This window comes from Mesocricetus auratus, unplaced genomic scaffold (assembly GCF_017639785.1).
Source record: "Mesocricetus auratus isolate SY011 unplaced genomic scaffold, BCM_Maur_2.0 Super-Scaffold_4256, whole genome shotgun sequence".
In the NCBI taxonomy this organism is placed as follows: domain Eukaryota; kingdom Metazoa; phylum Chordata; class Mammalia; order Rodentia; family Cricetidae; genus Mesocricetus; species Mesocricetus auratus.
The window spans coordinates 89319734-89341514 of record NW_024429182.1 but is presented as its reverse complement, the minus strand read 5'-3'; the positions used below and the strand labels follow the sequence as shown (position 1 = coordinate 89341514).

General features: G+C 47.2%; 1 protein-coding gene and 1 pseudogene across 3 annotated transcripts in view; both read right to left on the bottom strand.

Annotated features, from left to right (window-relative positions):
* Window positions 1-1772: 1772 nt before the first annotated feature.
* LOC101841196 lies at window positions 1773-5978 on the bottom strand (annotated as a pseudogene).
* Window positions 5979-12934: 6956 nt separating this feature from the next.
* The window catches only part of Dennd5a (DENN domain containing 5A), a 62212-nt gene continuing 53365 nt past the window's right edge, over window positions 12935-21781 (bottom strand). For 2 of the 3 annotated variants that reach the window (XM_040756462.1, XM_040756471.1), the window contains 8 exons: window positions 20151-20272; window positions 18807-18952; window positions 18105-18223; window positions 17592-17773; window positions 17025-17107; window positions 16292-16415; window positions 15586-15754; window positions 12935-13988 (listed from right to left, as the gene is read on the bottom strand). In XM_040756462.1, coding sequence (XP_040612396.1) covers window positions 13805-13988; window positions 15586-15754; window positions 16292-16415; window positions 17025-17107; window positions 17592-17773; window positions 18105-18223; window positions 18807-18952; window positions 20151-20272 — 1129 coding nt within the window. In that variant the 3' untranslated portion in view covers window positions 12935-13804. The remainder of the gene's footprint in view (window positions 13989-15585; window positions 15755-16291; window positions 16416-17024; window positions 17108-17591; window positions 17774-18104; window positions 18224-18806; window positions 18953-20150; window positions 20273-21781) is intronic. The other variant, XM_040756482.1, reaches the window with a different exon arrangement.

The following is a 21781-nucleotide window of genomic DNA, read 5'->3' as shown; positions in this document are numbered from 1 at the left end:
GGAGACAACTGGAAGCACGATGGAACATTCTCTCCAAGGTTTTATTTTCTGGTTTGTTCTGTGTCTTAATCACCTGGCTTGTTTTATTGCCTGAAGAAGAAGGAGAATGTTTCCACTACTCCATATCTCTCCCAAGAATAGGGCTGGGAACACGACAGTCTCTGCACCTTCCTCAGGTCAGGCAGATGCTGGGCCCCAGCCCAGAGGACTGTCCTCTGGAGGAAGGTGTCCAGCTCGTCCCAACTTGTTCTGGAATTTGTCCTATACCTTGAGGACCCCTCTCAGAAAGATGCCCTACTTAAAGGGGATGAACTGGACTTTAGGAATTGATGACATTTGTTTTGTTTTTGCAGTGTTGAGGATCAAAGCCAGACTCCACACATGTTAAGCACGTGCTCCGCCGCTGAGCTGTGGCTCTGGCTCCTGACTTAAAAAAATAAATAAATAATAACAGCTTTACTGAGATACAGTTCACACACCATAGACTTCACCAACTTAGGCTGCAACTCAACAGTCTTAGTATATTTTCAGAGTTGTGCCAACTGTCAAGACTGACTTTAGAACATTTTCACTACCCCCCCTCAAAGAACCCCTGTGTCTGTGTCCACACTTGTTATTCTCTGTTCGCTCTCAGCCCCATACAGCTCTTACTTCCTGACCCTGCACATGTGTCTATTTTGGACATTTCAGACTAATGCAGTCATAATACACATGTCCTCTCTACAGCTGAGTACCATCCATTACGCAATGTGTTTAACACACAGCAGTGTGTGCTAACTATTGGTTAAACAGCAGTGTGTTAACCATTCCTTAGTTGACAGACATTTGAACTGTTCCCACCTTTGGAACAATCTTCTATAAACTTTCATGTCCATCCTTCTGCTAACATGTTTTCATTTCTCCTGGATGGATACCTAGGGATAGAATTGCTGGACCATTTGCTAACGCTTAACGTTTAACCTTTTGACGGCTGCACCAATGTTCACTGAGGGCTCCTGTTTCTCTGCACCTTGCCAGGAACATATTTATCTTTCTTTGCTGCTAAATTCTTTTCACTTTTGGGGGGTGGGGTCTAGAGAGTACTAAGAACATGCTCTTCCACTGAGCAACAGTCCCAATTACTGCCCTCAAACTCTCAGGTGTAAGCAATCCTGCCTCTGCTTCCCCAGTGACTACAGACCATTAGGAATTAGAGTTATTGTAGGAGGAAAACAATGCCGCTATTAACCATGTGACTTACTAGAGGCGCATACAGATGAAGTAATAAAAGAGCGGTTTACCACACCGCTAACCACACCCACTTTAGGCATGACTAAAGACGTATACGGACAGACATAAAGACGTATACGTACATAGGCGGTGAACTACGTCACTAGCCAGGCCCACTTTTGGGCATGGCTAGGGAGCGTTACGGGGGGTGGGGTGGGGGGAGGTATAAAAGATTGAACAACGGAAGTTTTGGTCTCTTTTTCCGGCTTTCGGCTTCCAGTTCGGCGGTGGAAAACTACTGGGCTCATCTGGGTTACTTGTTTGGTATCTTGTGAGTAATTTCTACAATAAATACTTAGTTTTACTTTCAGTAAGTGTGCCGTTTATCGTTACAGCATCAAGTTATGGATGGTGGTGAGATGCCATGTGGGCACTGGGAATTGAACCCAGGCTTTCTGAAAAAGCAGTAAGCACTTTAACCACTGAGCTGCCGTCTCTTCAGCCCTTCTCTACCCCCTCCCCTTTTTTTTTTTTTTTTTTTTTTTTACTACCAATGACTTTATTCAGTCATTTTCTTTACAACTGAACTCCAGGAATTCAAAATTAACATCCTCACCTGAAAACTTCTTCATTTTTTAAAAGAATCTGTCATTTTTATTTTATGTGCATTGGTGCTTTGCCTGCATGTATGTCTGTGCGAGGGTGTCAGATCTTGGTGTTACAGACGGTTGTGAGTTGTCATGTAGGTACTGGGAACTGAATCTGGGTCTTCACGAAGAGCAGTCAGTGCTCTTACTTAACCACTGAGCCCACAAATGAGAAACGTTTTATCTTTAAAAACAAACAAACAAAATGGTCTCACTAAGTAGCCCAGGCTGACCTGGAACTCTCTGTGTATATCAAGTTGGCCTCAAACTCACAGAGACCCAAGCATTGAGATTAAAGGCATGCACCACCACACCTGGATCATTTTGATATAATCTAAACAACAGTAAGGCTGTAATTTTTTTGTCTCTTTGTAGGTTTTTTTTTTTTTTTTTTTGCTATATTGGGGCTTGAACCCAGGGCTTTGCACATGCTAAGCAAACACTCTGCCACTGAGCTACATCCTTAACTGCCCATGAGTTTCTTATGCACACCAGAAAATGTTCCAACCGTGTGTTCCCTTGTTCTGCTGCACTCTGTCTGAACGAGCCTTTCGGAGCTGGCTGCCATTCGCTTTCATACAGATCCTCTTCCTCACAGTTTCACTTGGGAAGACCAAGTCCTCAAGAATGGCATCGTGCACTGCTCTCAGGGTGTGGCTCCTGGTACTTTTGCTTATTTTTCCTACAGTTTTTCCAAGTAGGCTTGGGCAAAAGCCTCCTCTGAGCTATGAGACTACATGCTTCTGCTAAACTTTTTCTCCGATTCACAAACTAGACAGACTTGGTTTTTCTAGAAAGATTTCAGCTGAGGAACTGGTACAAAAATTATGATAGCTTTCCGACCACCAACTTCAATGACCTTGGCCACGGTGATGTTGATTCCCGAGCCTGTGCCTTGAAATCTAAGTTCATCTCCAGCTTGAGCAGCACCCAAGAGATGTCAGACTTGAACTCATCCAACTTCTCACCACTGCGCTTCATAGTCTTGGTGCTCCAGCTGAACAAGGCTCGTCCTTGAAGAGTGCCGGTGTAGAAGGAGTTTCTTTACCCATTTTTAAACTGGATTGTCTTCTGATGCTTAAGTTGTATAAGACCTTTATGGGTATTGGTCCTGTGTCAGGTATATGACTTACAAAAATTTTGTACTATTCTGTGGGTTGTCCTTTTACTTAACAACAATCCTTTAAAGGATGAAATTTTGAATTTTGAGAAAAAAAATGCTTGTATTTTGGATATTATAGCTAAAAGACTATTACCTAATCCTAGGTCACAAAATTTTATGACTGTTTTTCCCAGGAATTTTATAGCACTAGCTATTACATGTAGATTTCAACCCATCTTGAGTTGATTTTTGCATGTGAGCTAGAATCCAACTTTCCTCTTTTGCATGGGATAACCAACCAGCTATCCTGGCACCCATTGTTGTAAACTTTATCTTCCCCCATTGTACTGTCTTGGCACCTTTGCCAAAAATTGATTGACCATTAACATGACAATTTATTTCTGGACTCAGCTTTATTTCAGAGATCTATATGTCTATCCTTATGCCAATACTACACTAACTTGATTGCTGCAAGAAGTTTTAAAATGAGGAAATTTGTCTTTTACAAGTTTTCTTTGGCTAGCCTATATCCCTTGATTGCCACATGAGTTTTAAGATTGGCTTATTATGTATACAAATAAGTCACACTGGGCTGCATTTGGAGACTGTATGATGTACTGGTGCCATCATGAGCATGCTGAAGTCCAAGGACTCCCTTCAGGAGTTGGTCCTCATTTCCCATCTTGTTGCTCCTGTGCTATTCCAGCCTCACTGGGTGAGTGTCCTGCTCCACTTTGCATCTCACTCTGGGGGTGCTGGGGTCGCAGATGCACACCCCCACACCCAGTCTTTAATGAGGGTCCTAGGGACCAGAGTTGGTTTATCAAGCTTGCATACCTAGTGCTTTTACCTGCTGAGTCATCTGCTGGCCCCTAGGTGGGATTATAATAGACTGTCTTGACTACATAGCTCAGGTAATATCTTACCAATACTAAGTCTTCTGATCCATGAACATGGGCTATTACCGAGATCTTTTCTATCTCTCAATGATCTTTTGTGGTTTTCAGAGTATACATTCTGTATTTTGTTTTGCTAGAGATTTCCAAGCATTTTATTCTTTTGAATGCTATTGTTAATGGAACTTAATCTGCAGTGTCTATTGCTATGTGTAAAAATATAATTTATTTTTGTATACTAATCTTGAAACCTTACTTAGCTCTCTTATTTACCCTAATAATAATCTTTGGTAGATCATTTGGAATTTCTACATACAAGATCACATCATAAGCCAGGTAGTGGTGGTGCACGCCTTTAATCCCAGCACTTGAGAGGCAGAGGCAAGAGAATCTCTGTGAATTCGAGACCAGCCTAGTCCACAAGAGCTAGTTCCAGGACAGCCTCCAAAGCCACAGAGAAACCCTGCCTCGAAAAACCAAAACCAAACCAAACCAAACCAAAACACGCCCCTCCCCTCCGGCCCCTGCCCTGTGCTTGAGGTGAGTGGGGGCTGTGCTCCAGGCCCCAACTCCTGACATCCCCCTGCTCCTGTCTTCCTGGGCCTACTCTGCGCCTAGAGTGGACCCACCCTGCCAGAAAGGACCACCCTGAGTCTGGCCACACCTCAATCTTCAGTCCCCTCCGGCCCCTGCCCTGTACTTGAGAGCCTTCATCCAGTGGCTGATGGAAGCAGAGGCAGACAGCCACAGCAAAACACTGAACTGAACTCCTGGAACCCAATTGCAGAAAGGGAGGAGTAATGAGCAAAGGGGTCAAGACCTGGCTGGTGAAACCCACAGAGGCAGCTGACCTGAGCAAGGGGGAGCTCATGGACCCCAGACTGAGAGGCCAGCATGGGACTGATCCAAAGCCTCTGAATGTGGATGTCAGTGAGGAGGCCTCGCAATCTATGAGGCCTTGGATAGTAGACCAGTATTTATCTCTGGCATACAAATGGACTTTGGAAGCCCATTCCACATGGAGGGATGCTCTCAGCCTGGACACATGGGGGAGGGCCTAGGCCCTGCCCAGGATGATCTGACAGACTTTGAAGATTCCCAGGGCCTCACCCTCCCTGGAGAGTGGAGTTGGGATTGGGTGGGGGTTGTGGGGGTTGGTGGGGGACAGGAGAGGAGGGGAGGGTGAGAGAGCTAAGATTGACATGAAAAGCAAGCTTGTTTCTAATTTAAATAAAATTTAAAAAATGGAAAAGAAAAAAAAAAAGACGTCTATTCTTGGTGCTCACAGAGGCCAGAAAAGGAAGTAAAGTATCCTGGAACTGGAGTTTCAGATGGTTGCAATTCGTTACCTGAGTGTTAGAATTCAACCTGGGTCCTCTGGAAAAGTAGCAAGAGCTCTTAATTGCCCCATATTTAATTTTATTACCTAATTTGCTTTGCTTATTTTTGGAGACTATGCTGGCTAGTTTTATGTAAACTTGATATAAACTAAAGTCATCTGAAAGGTGGAACCTCAATTTAAGAAAATGCCTCCATTCGGTTGTAGGATATTCTCCTAATTAGTGATTGATATGGAGGACCCAGCCCGTTGTGGGTGGGGTTACCCTTCAGCTGGTGGTCCTGGGTTCTATAAACAAGCAGGCTGAGCAAGCCAAGAGGAGCAGCGCCCCTCCATGGCCTCTGCATCAGTTCCTGCCTCCAGGTTCCTGTCCGCTTCAGGTCCCTGCCCTCACTGCTTCTGATGGTGAACTGTGAGTGAAATAAACCCTTTCCTCCTCTAGTTGCTGTGATTATGCCTCTTTGTAACAACGGAAACCCTAATGAAGACAGAGACGATTACTGGCTAGTTCCTTTTACCTTTGGACTGAAGTGTTTATTTCATGCATAAAAGGAAATGGAGAATAGTCAGGCCAAGCTGTGTGGGTTCTACAATAGACTAACACTAAAGCTTCACTGGCTCAGTGTCTCAGATGAATGCCCACCCTTGGAATTCAAACCCACCCTTGGAGTTCAAAAACATTAGTAATAAAAAAATACCCTCAAAGACTCACATTTGCAAAACCAGAATTGAGTATTTTGTGAACAAAACAAAAGCACAGTTTTCACTTCACCTTCTGGTGGCATTTCGATAACAAAGTTGTGCAAACCCACAGTCTCAGGATGGCTTGAGCTCTGCAAGGTGCACAGCCAGGGACTCAGCTGCAGCCCAGGCCACTCAATTTCTAGTCTTACCAGAGGGATCCCCAAACTCGATGTGCAAACAAAGAGGCACAAATACAAGGCCAGGGAAGTTTGGGTTTTAGGGTCTTGCAAGTCATTTTTTTTTTTAGACAGGGTTTCTCTGTGGCTTTGGAGGCTGTCCTGGAACTTGCTCTGTAGACCAGGCTGGCCTCGAAACTCAGAGATCCTCCTGCCTCTGCCTCTCGAGTGCTGGGATTAAAGGCGTGCACCACACCTGGCTGGCTGTTTTGTCTTAATGTACATGTATTCAAATGTGAGTGTAAGTATATGTGTAAGAGCCAGAGGACAAGATCCAGTGTAGGTCCTTGCCTTCTGTTTTAGTCAGGGTTACTAAACTAAACTAAACTGTGAAGAGACACCATGACCAAGGTGACTTATACAAGGAAACATCTTATTGGGGTCTTACAGTTTTAGTCATGATCACTGGTGGGTAGCATGGCACACAGGCAGGCACGGTGCTGGAGCAGTAGCTAACCCAACGCCCACCCCCAGTGACACACCCTCCTCCAATAAAGTGACACCATAACATTCCCAAACAGCTCCACTGACTCAGGAACAAACATAAGAGCCTATGGGAGCCACTCTCTGTCAAACCACGAGTTTGAGCGAGTCTCTTGATCACCACAGCCTATGCCAGGCTAGCTGGCCCACAAACTTCCAGGACTCACTAGTTCCTACCTCCCATCTCATCTTAGGGGCACTGCACTGGGGTCACAGACATGCACGCCACCACACACAGCTTAAGTGTCTTCTGGGGATCTGAACTCAGGTCCTCATGCTTGGGCCATCTCCCGAGCCTCTGACCGCTTACTGGAGGGCCTGTCCCTAGTGCATTCTTGACTTAGATTCTAGTTGATAACCTCACTGACAGTACAAAGAGCTGCCTGGCCAGAGTGGGCTGAAGGGTGGGGAAGATAGGGGCACTTCCTGAGGACAGAGAACGGGTCAGGAAGAAAAGTTTGAAGCAGACTGGAAAGTTTGGTCAAGGGACAGGTTGGGCCACGGGTAGGGCTGGGAGCAGCAGCCTAGGATCTGGCTGAGAACTTTGTGCCAGGCTCAGGGGAATTAATTCTGGAGTTTCAGCCTGTGCAGCCTGAGTTAAAGGTCAGACCCTATAATAAGCCTTCAGCACTGGGACCCCAGAGAGCCAAGGGGACATTTTTTAGGGCCTACTTGCTTCACCCGGAAGGAAACTTCAGAAACTGACGGCTTCACTTTCAGAGTCAGCGAAAGAGAAAAATGAGCCCTCAGTTCCTGTGGTTTCTCCGAAGTCAGCCAGCCCCAGCCTTCCTTTTGATAGTGTGAGAGCCAAAGTTCAAAACAGGTTGGTGATACACCAGCAGGGGGCTTGTTTGCTGGCCACACATCCAACCCAACAAAGCCTCTGCCTCTAAGCAACTGTGGAATCCCCACCCTCCGCCTCACCCCCTCACTCGCCCTAGTGACACTCACCCTCTCTGACCACTACCTGGAATGTTCACACCCTTCCTCAAAATGCTAACCTAAACATGTCACTCTTCTCCAGGAAACCCTGTGACTTTTCAGCTCTAAGGGGGATGATGTAGCTCTCCTGGGTGTCAAGCTTTGCAGAAGCAACAGGTACCTGCATCTTCACAGGGGAGCACGCATCTTGAAAACAGCTCTGAGAAACTGGGTACTACTTGCCTTTCCTGCCCAACCACATGATATAATCAATATGATGTATGTCTGGTGTTCTACAGGCCATCCAAATGGCCACAACCTCTCTGAAGTCAAGAGAGTTAACACAGCTCTGGTGCCAAATCAAATGAATGTTGTCTTTTCCACATGAATGCCAGATGTGTCCAAACTTCTTCCAGTGGAGTAGATAAGAACATATATGGAAGTTTTAGGCATCAGTGGTCACACTCTGCCAGAATATCCCCTTCAAAGTAAAAGCCACAGCGAAAGGAGAAACTGGTAGGACAGGTTCTAGAGTCTAGACACTGGGTTCAGTCCTTGGCACCAAATAAGTGAAGACAAAATAGAAAGAAGCAAAAGATAAATTGAGTCCTCTTGCATCTTCTAGAAAGGAAGCAGGCCTCCTTGTATTCTGGAGGACACATCCCACTCCTAGAATTCTCTGATGACACAGAAAGCTGCCAGCTTGCAGTGAGGCCCCAAATGGAAAAGGCCTCTCTAGGAGGCACAGGTGGCTGGGTAAATGGCTTAGCACTGGGCTCTTCAGATGTGATAAGCCCTATGTGCCGGAAGTAGCAAATGTGAGAGATACAACATAGACCTCTCTCTCTGTGTACACCACAGCAAGCCACTAGACGAAGCCCCTGGGATCTAGAGTGAAGCTGGGCCACCTGCAGCAGGGGATTTTTAAGAATTAGCTCCTGTCACATGACTAGACCATCCTTTTGATGACATGCTTGACCATAAAGTGACAGGGCATCCAGATCTGTGTTATGAACTGGGTCCTTCAGACCTGCCAAGGTAGAAATGTTGCCCCAGCTTGTTTGCTGACAGGCCAGGAAGAGGGTCCAGAATGGGCAGTGGCTGCATGCCAGGCACATTTAAGGGTCACCTTCAAAGACAAGAGAGTCCCCAGTACACAGAGCTGCTGCTGTGCACCTACTTACACAGCAAGACACACACACAGGAGACTTCACATCCCTGGACCAGGGCTGGTGCGCGCCAAGATCCTGATGTAACAAAGGTTATCACTTTAGATCTCAGGATAGTCAGGGGTTGAGAAGAAAAAGGTCTGGAAGGTTTCAGACAAGGTCTGGTAGCGGCACATAGGAGAACCCTTAAGAGGGCACAGAACTTGGAGATTTTGTTTCACACACTAACACCCACCAGAAAGTAGGGCCACAAAGGAAAACTGACAACTGAGCTGACCAGCCATCCTGGAGCAGGCGCACTGCACATGGCACTGGTGACAGTGAATTCCCACATACCAGAGCCCATCCCCTCAGCTGCCACCATCTGATTTCCACACGCACACGTGGCATACAAGCCCTCACACACATACGAAATGTTTTCTCAAGCCAGGGTTTATTTGTGTAGCATTTCTAGGCCAGGCTGGCCTGGACTCACAGAGATTAGCCTGCCTCTGCCTCCCAAGTGCTGGGATTAAATGTGCCACCACTGCCCGGCTAGATGTGTAAGAATTATTTTATGTAGTATTTTGCTTGCCTGCACTTAAGAATGCGCACTATGTGCATGCCTGGTCCCTGTGGAGGTCAGAGGAAGGCACAGGACGCCATGGAACTAACTGTGAGCCACCACGTGGGTGCTGGAAACTGAACCTGGGTCTTCTGCCACAGCAACAAGTGCTCTTAATGGCTAAGCCACCTCTCCAGGCCCTAATTAATTTAAAATGTTTTTTTAATACCTATCAGCTGTAAGGAGAGAGACAACTGGGACTGGGGGGGACGGGACGCATAGTTAGGCTGGCCTGTATGTAATTACAAGGGGCCTGATTTCTAGAACTTCACTGCGTTCATCTGCTTGTTTACTTGCCCAGAAATCTTGGCACCTGGGAAGCACGGAATGAGAGCAGGTAGGGCTGTTTGCGATGGGATCCATTCTTACCCAGAACTGCTACAGGGCCTGACTGGATACAGCTGGCAGGATACAGCTGACTCAAGTGTCCTTGAGATCTTGAGCTACTGGTTGTGGCTGCTCTCTTATGTCACTCGGCATTTCAGTGATAATAAAAACAAAGTGGAGAGAGACATTCCCAGCAGAGCCAGCTGTTAGAAGCGGCAGCAAGACCCTAATTTAGGAAACCTGGTCACACCCACCTTCTGAGCAACCCCTCTGACTGGGGCTGACCCAGGCCACCGACTCCCTCACTGAAACTCACAGCTGAGTTCTGGTTGGCTGTGCAGAACCACAGCCTGCTACTCAGTTGTCCCAAGTTAGGCCTGTCCCACATTCACCGAGGGTCACACAATGTGAGTGCTGACTCAGGTTATTAGCTACTAAGAACTGTGATGGTCAGCTTTAACTGTGGACTTGAAGCAATCTAGAATCACCTGGGAAGACAGTGTGAGGAATTAGATAATTAAGTTGGCCTGTGAAGGATTTTCTTGCTTGAGTTGAGGTATGAAGACTCACCCAGAATATGGGTAGCACCATCTCATGGGTTGGATCCTGAATGAAAAGGTGTAAGCTGAGCAATGGTATTCATCCATCCACCCACCCATCCATCTTCTTCTCTGCTCTTTATTGTAGATAACCAGTTGCTTCAAACTCCCCCGTCACGATAACTAAACCTGAACTAAATAAACCCTTCCCCCTAAGTTGCTTCTTACCTGAGTCCTGTGACCTCCTGATGGGCCGTGTCCAACCAGACACTTCAGTGACATGTAGGTCTGTGTCCGGTCGACACACACTCAGCCCATGCCAGGCAGTTCTGTAGGAGCATTCAGGCCTGAGTTTCCATTTCTCAGTTCAGGGTGAGACAAGGACAGTATCATTCATGGGTGGAGATGCGTGCCTAGCCTGCCAGTCCTGATATTGTAACTGGTTTGCAGCACATGGCAATCCCGCATCAGTATCAGTCTGCAAATGTGGAGCATGCACTTGTCCTTCCGTTCCTGCCAGCCTCTGCCTCTGACCTTGTGGATCCCCAAATCTGCACCCCTCCCCAGCTCAGGCTGACCTCTGAACTGCTCCAAGCTTCCAAGCCACTGACACTCATAACTCTTTGCTCCTGTTCTCTCAGAATACAAGGACCCCTCCTATGATAATCTGCTACCTAGAGCAGATCCCACAATGAACTTTAGTCCCCCCCCCCGAGAGTCGCATTCCCACCACCATTTGCCTCTGGGTTTCAGTCATCTCTGTTCCAGGAAAAACAGGATGAAACACAAGGTAACAGGAACAGGAGACAATGGCACACACCTGACATTTCCTTGTATTACATTTACTCTGTGTGTCAGCGTGCGCACACATGTGCATACAGATGCATGCCACAGGGCATTCGTGGAGATCAGAGGATAACTGGCAGGGGTCAGTTCTCTCCTACCGTAAAGCCCTGGGATTGAATGCAGGTCACCAGCAGCAAATGCCTTTACTGCTGAGCCATGCCACTGGCCCATGCCTGACATAGTTAACCTTTATGGCATCTCTAGGACGCAGACACTATTTCCTGCCTGTTTCTGTTTCTGAGGGTTGGGGAAATTATGCAGCTTGCCCTTGGTCTGAATTCTATGACCAATGAAGTCACTTATTCCAAACACTTACTAGGTTCCTACCATATGCCAGGCACAATTTAGTGAACAAAGCAAACCAAGTCTCACCTTCATAAAGCTAACACGCAGAATGAACAAATAATTAGTAAAATGTTCTTAAGCAGAGGAAGGAGAAAGAAGTGACTGATGGTGCCAGTTAGGGCAGGTTTCTCTAGAATCATAAAGCATGGTACACTCACTCAAAAGCGGAACAGCTGTCAGGAGGGAAAACCGCAAACTACGGTTAAGACTGCTCTAATAACCACAATCTGCTTACGGGCTATGTGGCTTTAGACAAGGAATTCACCTTGGTTTCCTCCCAAACCTGAGTTAATCTACACTTGCTTTGCAGACTGTGTCTATAAAGCTCCTGGTTTTAGGTGTGCCAGGCCTAGGCTCACAACATGTGCACATACAGCTGAGCCTCATGCCACCCTTTTTTTTTGGGGGGGGATGGTCCAGACAGGATTTCTCTGTAGCTTTGGAGTCTGTCCTGGAACTCACTCTGTAGACCCAGCTGATCTCAGAACTCACAGAGATCCACCTGCCTCTGCCTCTCAAGTGCATGTGCCACCACTGCCTGACCATGTTATCCTTCTTAGGGGGCCTGAAATTCTCCTTTGCACTCCAAAGACACAACCCACCCTTCTCTCTTTCCCTACCCTACCTGCAAAGGAACTGAGGTCTCAATATAAAGCCCACTTATGCCCCCTGCTGGCAAGACACCAGTGTGGCTCTCCTGGAGTCTCCTTTTTCCTTATCTTTTGCAAAAAACATCCTTGTTTACTTCCCAGCTGCCAGACAAGATGGAGATGTGGAGTCCTCTTTACCCTGCAGACACTCAGAGTCCATGGTGGCCCTGGTGTTTGCCAAGCTCTAAGAAACTGTTGGGTCTCAATTTGAAAATGACAACTGTCTGGGGGAGTTGGGGAAGACATCATAACAGGTGCCTTCTAAAGAAAACATTGCACAATATACAGGCAGTGGGCAAAGGAAAAGCAGAGAGAACAGTATATGCAGAACTATGAGAACATTAAATAGAAGAACAATAACTGGTTTGAGGGCTGTATGTACTCAGGCCATGCTTCTGAACATTTTGCCAAAGGAGCCTGACTTAAAGATAAAAATTTAGCTGGTTACTAGGTCCTAAGCCTCTCCCACAGTCACACCTGACACAGCAAATACTTCACTAGAAAAAGGACTTTTGCAACACACACACACACACACACACACACACGCACGCACGCACGCACGCACGCACGCACGCACGCGCGACAGACAGGGCCACCCATGGTCTATGTTCCCACGTAGTCACTCTATCCTTCTAAAGAAATGGCCCAGCATCATAGATCCGGTGACAATCTTTGTAAGCTTGGCCAAAGTCTCCTCCCCCTGTGAGTGAGGGACCAATCCTTCCATATCCCTCACCAGCTGACTGAATTAGCTATGAAAGCCTTGGTCACCAGAGAGGGAAGGAAGGTCCAAGGACACAGGTCCTCAGGGGCATCCTAGGCAGTCCAGACCCCAGCCAGCTGGGGGGAGAGATGCAGAGTTTGGCCCTAGGGCAGGCCACACTGTACCCTCAACATCCCCCACACACACACCCATGAAAGCCAGTGACCAGTGAGGTTTGTCTCAGGTGTTTTATTAAGTGGGCCATACTGTAGCTGGTTTCTAAGTTGCGAAACAACATAAATTTAACAGTAATAACAGCCAGTTAGATTGTGACAAGCTTTTCCTTTTCTTAAAGAGAAAAAAAAAAGAAAAGAAAAACAAATACGTACACAATGGCAGGTTAAATAAATAAGATAGATGAAGAAAAGACAAACCTGTTTTTAAAAAATGCTCATGTTTACTTCTGTGCAACTTTGTGCCAACAGGAAACATGATTTTCTGCATGACAGCGGCACAATGACATCTCCTGGCATGTCTCCCTCCCAAATAATACTGACAAAAAAAGGGGGGGGGAGGCGGGGAACAGATGTGGGGCTGACTCTGCAGTGCTTGGACTGAGGCACTGCTAAAAATCCCTTGGATTGGAGCATGGATTTCCTGCTCGCACACCTGTGCATGACCCATGAAAGCCAGATATTCAGAATAATGTTAATATAGAAAACATTAGTTTAAAAACGATGTGGGGTGGCCTCATCGATGTGATGGGGCAGCACGTGAAATAGCCCACACGTGTGTGCAGGCTCAGTCCGGGAGGCCACAGGCTCCCAGCGCGTGGCCATGCAAGGGAGGGCACCAGCTTCAAAATAAGCAGTGCCAACCTCGCTCCCTCCTCCTGTCACTCTTTCACATGAAAGTGTGTAAAAAGCAGATCAGCAAATAAACTCTAAAATAGATTATTTTTTCCAAAAATCCTCTAGTTTTCTTTTTACAGTAAGTATACATCTCTTCTCGTCCCTTACAAATGCTTACTTAGGTCCCTTTGGGATGAAGAGGAGGAGCTGCAGGGAGTCTTTCTGGGTCCTGCTGCTGGCTGGTGCTGTGAGGTCAGATGTCAATGCCCTTAACCAGGGATGTCTCCAGTGTGATGTTGAATTCTTGCAGGGTCTGAAGCACTCGGATCAAGGAATTGACAAGTGTGTGGTCTTTGATCAGTGCCACATCCTCATACATGTGTGCAGTGATGGGGCAGTCGGCCAGCAAGGCAATCCAGTGGTGCAGGAGGTGGTCTCTGGCAGGTGGAGTGGTCCAGGCAGGTCAATGCAAGGGAAAAGAAAAGAAACAGGACAAGGGCAAGGGGGGTCCTTGAGCTAAGTCTGAAGATGAAGAAGCTGGCACCTCCCCACAGCCCCACTTCCCTCCCTAAAGAAGCTGGCCTTCCACTGGGAGCTGCCCAGTGGAACAACCTACCTCTCCCTCCCTAGACACCTTAGTACACCCCAGGTACTAGGCTGAAGTAAGCGCTCCTCCCTGCCATCAAACAGAAGTCCCAAATCACCTCTTGTCCCCACGGGCTAGTACGGCCGCAAGAGGTTTAGGTTTGTATTTTCGGCTTAGGGAGATGGTGTTTGGTTGGCTTTCTGTGTAGCCCTGGCTATTCTGGAACTAGCTCTGTAGACCAGGCTGGCTTTGAACTCAAAGATCCACCTGCCTCTGTTTCCTGACTGCTGGAAATAAAGGTGTGCACCACCACCTGTCGAGGTTTAATTTTTAAGACAGCCCCAGGACATTATTACCCCCACCCCATAGATGAAGGTGAATAGCTTGTCCAAGGTCACAGATGAAGGTGAATAGCTTGTCCAAGGTCACAGAAAAAGTAGTATGTGCCCAAAGATATGAACCTGGTAACTCTGGTGTGTATGGGTATTTTGCCTGCATGTACATCTGTACACCACCTGCATTCAATGCCAGCAAAGGGCAGAAGAGAGTGTTGGATTCTCTAGAACTTTTGTTAGTGCCCATGTGGGTACTGGGAACTCAATTTGGATCTTCTCCAAACTTAACCACTGAGTCATCTCTGCAGCATCTTATTATTTTACTTTTGTATCGTAGAGATAGCGGTCTCACTATGTTGCTCATGATGACCTTGTATTTCTAGGCTCAAGCAATCCTCCTGCCATAGCTTCCAAGTAGGTAGGGCTACAGCATGTAGCACAGTGCTCAGCTTAGAGTCTGTATTTAACCACTACACCAACTCTTGTCCTAAATGCCACTGTCGCCAGTCTCTCTTGCCTTCATACTCTCTCAGTGTTGTTCACTTCAGTGCATACTACCCATGGTATCAGATCCACATTATTTCAGCCTTTTCATTAAACAATGTGGTCCTACTACAGGAGGAACTGTCTCCATCTCAGGTCTTGTAGGCCCCTAGCTTCCTTTGAAATGTGCTTCCTAATACTGTCCTTCCCTCATTCTACTTGTCATTTCCTTCCATGAAAGCCTCATCTCAACACCACCTCCTCCCCGAAGGCTCCTCTGGACGCTCCTCTCCAGCACATCTTACAATGGGTAGTCTGATGGATTCTTGTCACCTTTTGCTTTTCAACATGACAAGTAAATTCCCCAACTCAGTTTTCTTTTGACCACTTTTCATTAGGCCTGGGATAGTCAAATGTTTACTGAAAGAATAACTACACATAATTATTTCCAATTTCCCCAAGGGAGGGGGGTTCAATCTTCCCATCAAAATGTAACATACAGGACACAGAAGGAAATTAACAGCCTAAAGGAGCCCTCAAAGGTGCCTGAACAGTGGTCAATGCCCACCCTGCATGACAGACTGCTGTAATCTGAGTATTGGCTGCCGTACACTCTGGTCCCTGCTGTACCTGGCTCCCAGGCACACCAGCATCTGAAACTTGCCGTCCTTGCCGATGTTCCGGGGTGTGTTGTTGATTGCAGTGACAAAGCGGCAGAAGTTGCGGGCCCTCATATGCCAGTTTTCCTCGGGAACTACGTCATTCTGCTCCAATGTCTCATAGTAGGTTTGTGCTTTCTCTGTGAAGAGCAGGAAAGTTGTGACAATGGCTCCCCAGCCTGCAGGACTCCTCCAAGCCCATACAGGCACTTCAGGAGAATGAAGCAAGTACTCTGATGTAAAGTGAGCATATGCCAAAATAATCTCATTTTAAACTTTATTTATGTAGCCCTTGGCATAAGCGTGGTCTTTTCCCCTGATCTGAAGAGACAAGAAAGCTAAGAGGACTCGCTCCTGGATAAAAAATCCTCCAGTGGAAACCACACAGGACTTGGGATCCAATGTTCTCAAATGTCCTTTTGGAAGTATAGGGACAGAGGTTGAGAATTTGGGGATAAGCCTAGTCTAGCAAAAGGATGCTTAGAATCTGTCAAGAGCTCCTACAGGATGAGCATGGAGTTGGGTGCTCCCATCAACCTCTTCCAGAAAACTCGGGCAAACAAAGAGCAGACCTAACAAGGACTGCCTGATTTGGCTTCTACAGCTAGACCACATGCTACAGTCAAGGCCTCCATATCTACATGCTTTTCCCACTCTTGGATACTAAACAAGCTCACCCAGGAAATCCCAAATGAAGACATTTTTGAAGAGCCGGGGTGATTTAAATCCATGCTGGAAAGCTTGTTCCAGGGCTGAAACAAGACCACACTCTCCACAAAGCAACAGTGTCAGACTGCCACGCTAAGAAAGAAAACAGGGTGAGTGACAGGCAGATCTTGGCTGAGCTGCCCCTCCCACCACTGCATCCCTAAAACCACAGCACCAGCTATAGACACTGGCACACTCTTTTTGTGAAGACTGCTGCAGGGTGTGTGATGGAGGGGGTCACAGACAGAACATTGCCCAGCGGGCACAAAGCAATGTAGTCATCTTTTGGACAGACACAAGCAAACCACGAGAAAGACAGGAAGAGGCTGTGTTTACTGGGGGACCCTAGAGACTCCACCCAGTCATCAACGTGGAGTAAAGAACAGAAGAGCTGAGACAAAGGCTCCTGAGGAAGGCATCTGGCCCATCCCAAAGAAGGCGAGGCACATGCTGTACTGGACTGGCTGGGCATGATAATAATGCCTATAACCCCAGCACTCGGGAGGTGGAGGCAGCAAGACTGTCACAACTTTGAGGCCAGCACAGGCTACATAATAGCTCTAGGCTAGCCTGGGATATCCCAGAGAACCTTGTTGATGATTCTGAACTAGTCCCAGCGCATGGACCTTGAAGAGCCTAACTGCAATCAAGATGAACCCATCTTACTCAGCAGGCTCTGGGCTGGAGGACAGGAGCGCTCACCTCTTTCTCAGGCTTATGGAAGTGCTTCACAATGCCATTGACTGCCTCCCCAATGGACTCCTGGATCTGCCCAGTGTTCAGCCCTGAGAAAACCAAGCAGACATCCTTAAGTAATCTCAGAGTTACCAAGCAGGAGACTGGGAGAAGCAGGCAGGACAGTGGGAACTCAGAAAGCAGAGACTCTTGGCCTCCTACTTCTGCAGGGACAGCTCTTCCCAAAATCTTAGGGGGCAAAGTCAAACCTAGGAGAGCTGTCTCTATGTGATTCTGGCCAGGTTTACTTTCCATTTTATTTGGAATTCCTGGCTTCCATAATAGGGCCATGCCTTGGCTGTGAACAGTCACCAGGAAAAGGGGGACAGAAATGACCCCTCTCCCTGACAGGGACATGGAAAAAACAGGAGAGCATCAGATTCTTCTCCCATGTCTCCAAGGCAAGAGCCATACACACATGATGATTAAGAGAGGAGGTGGCTTTGTCAGTAATGGTGGCTCCTGGGGCTGCTGCACAGGCTGGGACCAGGACTCGCAGAGATCTGCCCATTCCCAGACTTGCCTCCTACTTACTGGGTTTGTTGTTGGGCGAAATGGTTACAAGTCTCCGGATGACATTGGGGGACTGCTGCAGGGGCGGAGTCCGACAAGGCCTCTCATCCACCTCAGGTAGGGAAGTGAGTAGCTCCCCAACAAGCACTCGCTCCAGGCTTCCATCATCCATACCCTTCCCCAGCCATCGCCCACATGGGAACCTGGAAGTAAACAATGGCCCATGAGCGCAGCTCACCTCTCCAGCTTCCTCCCTTGCTGCTCAGCAGTGCCATCAACAAAGCCGATCCATAGGACATGTTACAAAACTAGACTAGGGACTCCCCAGGTTCTCCTTGTCCCACAGTGTATTACCACTGAACTACCCCAACGGCTTGGGTGACTTGGGACACATGTCCAGCACTGTTATACATTTTTACTGGGTTGGGAACCATCCTGTACCTTCCAAGTGCATAAGGCAGAATCAAACCTTAAGAGGTTCCTCGAGAAGCTCATATTTAATCGCCACAGATAGCCCTGGGGGTGCACACTCACTTGTAGGTATGTCCTGTGATCTCATTCCTGACCAGCACATACTCCACAAGCCACTTCGCATACAGTCCAGAATTATCATGGCCGATCTGGACAGTGGTAAGCTTCCCTAGGTTCTGGCACTGAGGGAGTAAAGAAAAGAAGCCAGGTCAGAAAAGCAGGAAGAAAGAGTGGCCATCCTTGGAGGCACAAAGCTGACTGCCTGCCTGTTGTCTGGCTGACTCAGCAACTTTAGGAGCAGAGCTCACGGCTCTACCTGCTGCCAGGTCTGGCAGTTCATTCAGCACTGGTTCCTAGGCAGCTCATGGCTGAGAAAGAAATGCTAGCCTTAGAGGAAGGCCAGGGTCTGGGGTCAAACCACTACAGAGGTTGGTCCTAAGGCTTAACAAATACCTGTGTGTAACAACTGAAAGAACTCTGAGGAATTTCCCAACACCCCACCTCACCCCTGCGTGTGCCCGACGGCAAGGAAGTATGTGAGTTCTGACAAACTCCTTCCAGCCAGTGACTGTACAAGAAAGATGCAGGCTCTTCCCTCAAGGTCAGCCCTGGTCCTGGACTTAGACTGTCTCAGAAAGGGTCCACTGTGCTGATACACAGGCTCTGAAACAAGGCCTCCACAAAGCCCTGCAGAAAACTCCCACCGCAGCTGCTACAAACTTGGGTCCCCACAGCCTTGGGTTGGGACCCCCAGACAACACATACCTCAAAAGTCATCTCTAGCACATTCCTGGGGATCTGCAAGATCTGTGTTTCACCCAGTTCTCCTGATATACAGATCCATGGGTTGGCGGTGAACATGGAGCCCCCCAGCTTCTTGCTTGGTACGATCAAAATGTGGTACGGAATCACTGTTTAGAGAAGCCACAGAGGTACTGGTGGGGATTGGGAATCTCCCACACCAGATAGGAGGGACCCTGACCTGCTCCAGGTATACTGGCATGATTGCAGCCCCTGCTGTGTTGTTGTTGGCAGAGTTCTGAAGATCATAACCCCTGGCTGCTTCAAATTCCAGCCTTGCTTTCACTATTCCCAGGATCATCATCCAATTAAAAACAAAAAACAAAAAAATAAGGCTATCTGTAGGCTCAGCTTTAAATGTAATTAACTCCTAACTAAATTCCATCTCAGAGTACTTTGCAATCTCTCACCTCATGAACCCTAATAACAAAACAACAGTGATCTTAGCAGTCTACACAGCTGCCACCTCTTTTTTGCAGGGCACAGAGAGAGAAATGGTTTGCCCTGGGTCTTCTAATTCCAGTTGAGTGCTACTCCTACCCAGCCCACAACCCTAGTGTCTAAGAAGGAAGACCGGCAAAGACAGAAACAAGAGTGTGAACTGCAGCAGCAGAGGGTGGCTGGTCAGAGAACTAGCTACGAAGCAAACTCAAAGCTACCAAGTAAAGAAAGAATCTTGCCATCAGACAAAGATGAGGCTTGAAGACCTTAAGAATATTTTGAACCCTCCTTCTCTGAAAGTAGGGAGAGGCTCTGCTCACAGAAATATGAATTAGGGGCAGGGCTGACCTCGCCTAATAATTTATTGTCACTTGGAGCTCTTTCTGCTACTTCAGGAAGAGATCTTTTTCTCTGAGGCTACCACAAATGTGGATGCTGAGTCATCTATCTCTCAGGCCAAAACTTAAAGAAAGACCCTTTCGAAGTACGCAGGCTAGAAGGTAATTGTAGCTCCCTGGCACACTTTTATGTCCTTCAGCTCCAAGAGCAATGCCTGGAACAACACTGACATGAGAAGAGAAAGTTCAGAGAAAGCAGCCATCAAGAAGGAGCTGCACCCCCTTACTTCCCCCGCGGACTCAAGGCAAACAGAAAATACAAGGGAAGCCAGGCATGGAGGTGATACCAGTACTAAGGAGGTAGAGGCAGGAGGACTGCCATGAGTTTGGTTTTGATGCCAGTCTTGGCTACACAATGAGTCTCTTTCTCAATTTTTTTAAAAAAGGAAAGTACAAAGGAGACAGCAAGCCCAGGTAGGTTTATAAAGTGTGGCTAGAGGCCAGTGAGGAGCGGAGCAGAGCTACTCACGGATGGTTGTGAAGACGTTGGTGAAGCAGAAGTAGTCCACCGCATTGAAGGAGAGCAGGTGATAGAGGAACTGCTCCTTCTCATCATCGCAGCGCAGGAAGGCATAACGCTTGTACAGCTTCCTGTTAGGCAGGAGGCAAGACATTGACACATCAATCCCAGCCAAGAGGAGAGGAAAGCGTGCTCACTCCCACAAGCAGATGGGCAAGGGAAGCATGAGGTGTCAAGCTGCAAGCTCCTTAGGATCACTTTGTGAAGGTTGAAAACTAGCCAGTCCGCATGACGGAGGCTAGAGATAAAGGGCTTAAACTGCAGCCGATCCAACAAAATCACATGCTGGTGTTACTGTATCATCTATGGGACAGGACATGGACTCTCCTTTTCTAAACCAAGGACTGGTCTGAGTCCGTCAGAGACAACACAGACACTGTTGGCACGAGGTCTGGCAACATCTCAAGCCTTCTACAGAGCTTAGAACTGAGTCAGAACACTGCTTTCCAGAGGTGAGAGTCAGCACACCAACGGCCAGTTCCTTTGCCTAATTCTAGACCCTCCATGGCTTGACTTCTAGACCCTCCATGTCTTGACAACAGTGATAACTTCCATTAGAAGGGGGGATATTGATAGCATAGTGCTCAGGCCCTTGTCAAAGAGACAGAGAGAGAAAAAGGAGGACAACTATTCTAGTTGTTCACACTATAATCACCACTAGCCAGAGAACTTTATAAAGTACCTTACCCACAGGTCTTAAAAAGGGAAGTGTTTGCCCTAAAATACACTGATAGAATAAATCAGTAAATGCTGATACATATAAAGAGTTACTAGCTGAAAGGCTCTTTCTGGGAATTTAAAGAATGATGATGAGCTTTAATCCTGTAATGTTTTCTTGATCAAGAGGGGTCTAGATGACAACACAAAATCAGTCAGATGTTCTAAATCACAGGAAAAGGATGTGTAGAAATCAGGGTGGTTACAGTTGAGAGTCCAGAAACTACCAGGTAGTAATAGGGCTAGAAAGTTAGGCTAGAACAAAACAAAAATAGGCCCTACATCCTCATCCTAAAGACTTGTAATTTGCTTTGTTAAGCAATGGGTTTCTGAATTGTGCCCTAGAAATAAAGGGAAAAGTATTGCCAATTTTAGGAAATTTAGTTGGTGTGGTGGGAGGTTGAAAAGAGAATGATGAATAAAACAGAGCAGCAAAAAAGCAAGGAGCCAGAGAAATGGGGCGCTAAGGACTCAGTCTCTTTAAAGGAACAGATAGCAGAGTCAAAACTGACTTAAGGAAGTTAACCATGTAATGTGAAGGCTGCTTGTATTCTCTAAGGTCCGAATGGAAGTAAACACAGGACTGGGGCTCAGAAGAACGGTCAGGGCTAGAAGCTTCAGAGATGGGAGTCATCTGCTCAGAGGTGACTGAAGTCATAAGTGGGTAAGACCACTAAGTGAGAGAGAACAAGTAAGACAGAGAAAAAGAAATGGCATGTATGCAAAGGCTGGAAGACTGCTGAAGCCAACATCCTGAAAAGAGCAGGAGGAGAAGAGAACAGGAGGCAGGGTGGTGAGATGGCTCAGTGAACAAGAGTCTGTTTACATGTCTGAAGTCCCACGCAGAAACCTACATGGTGAAA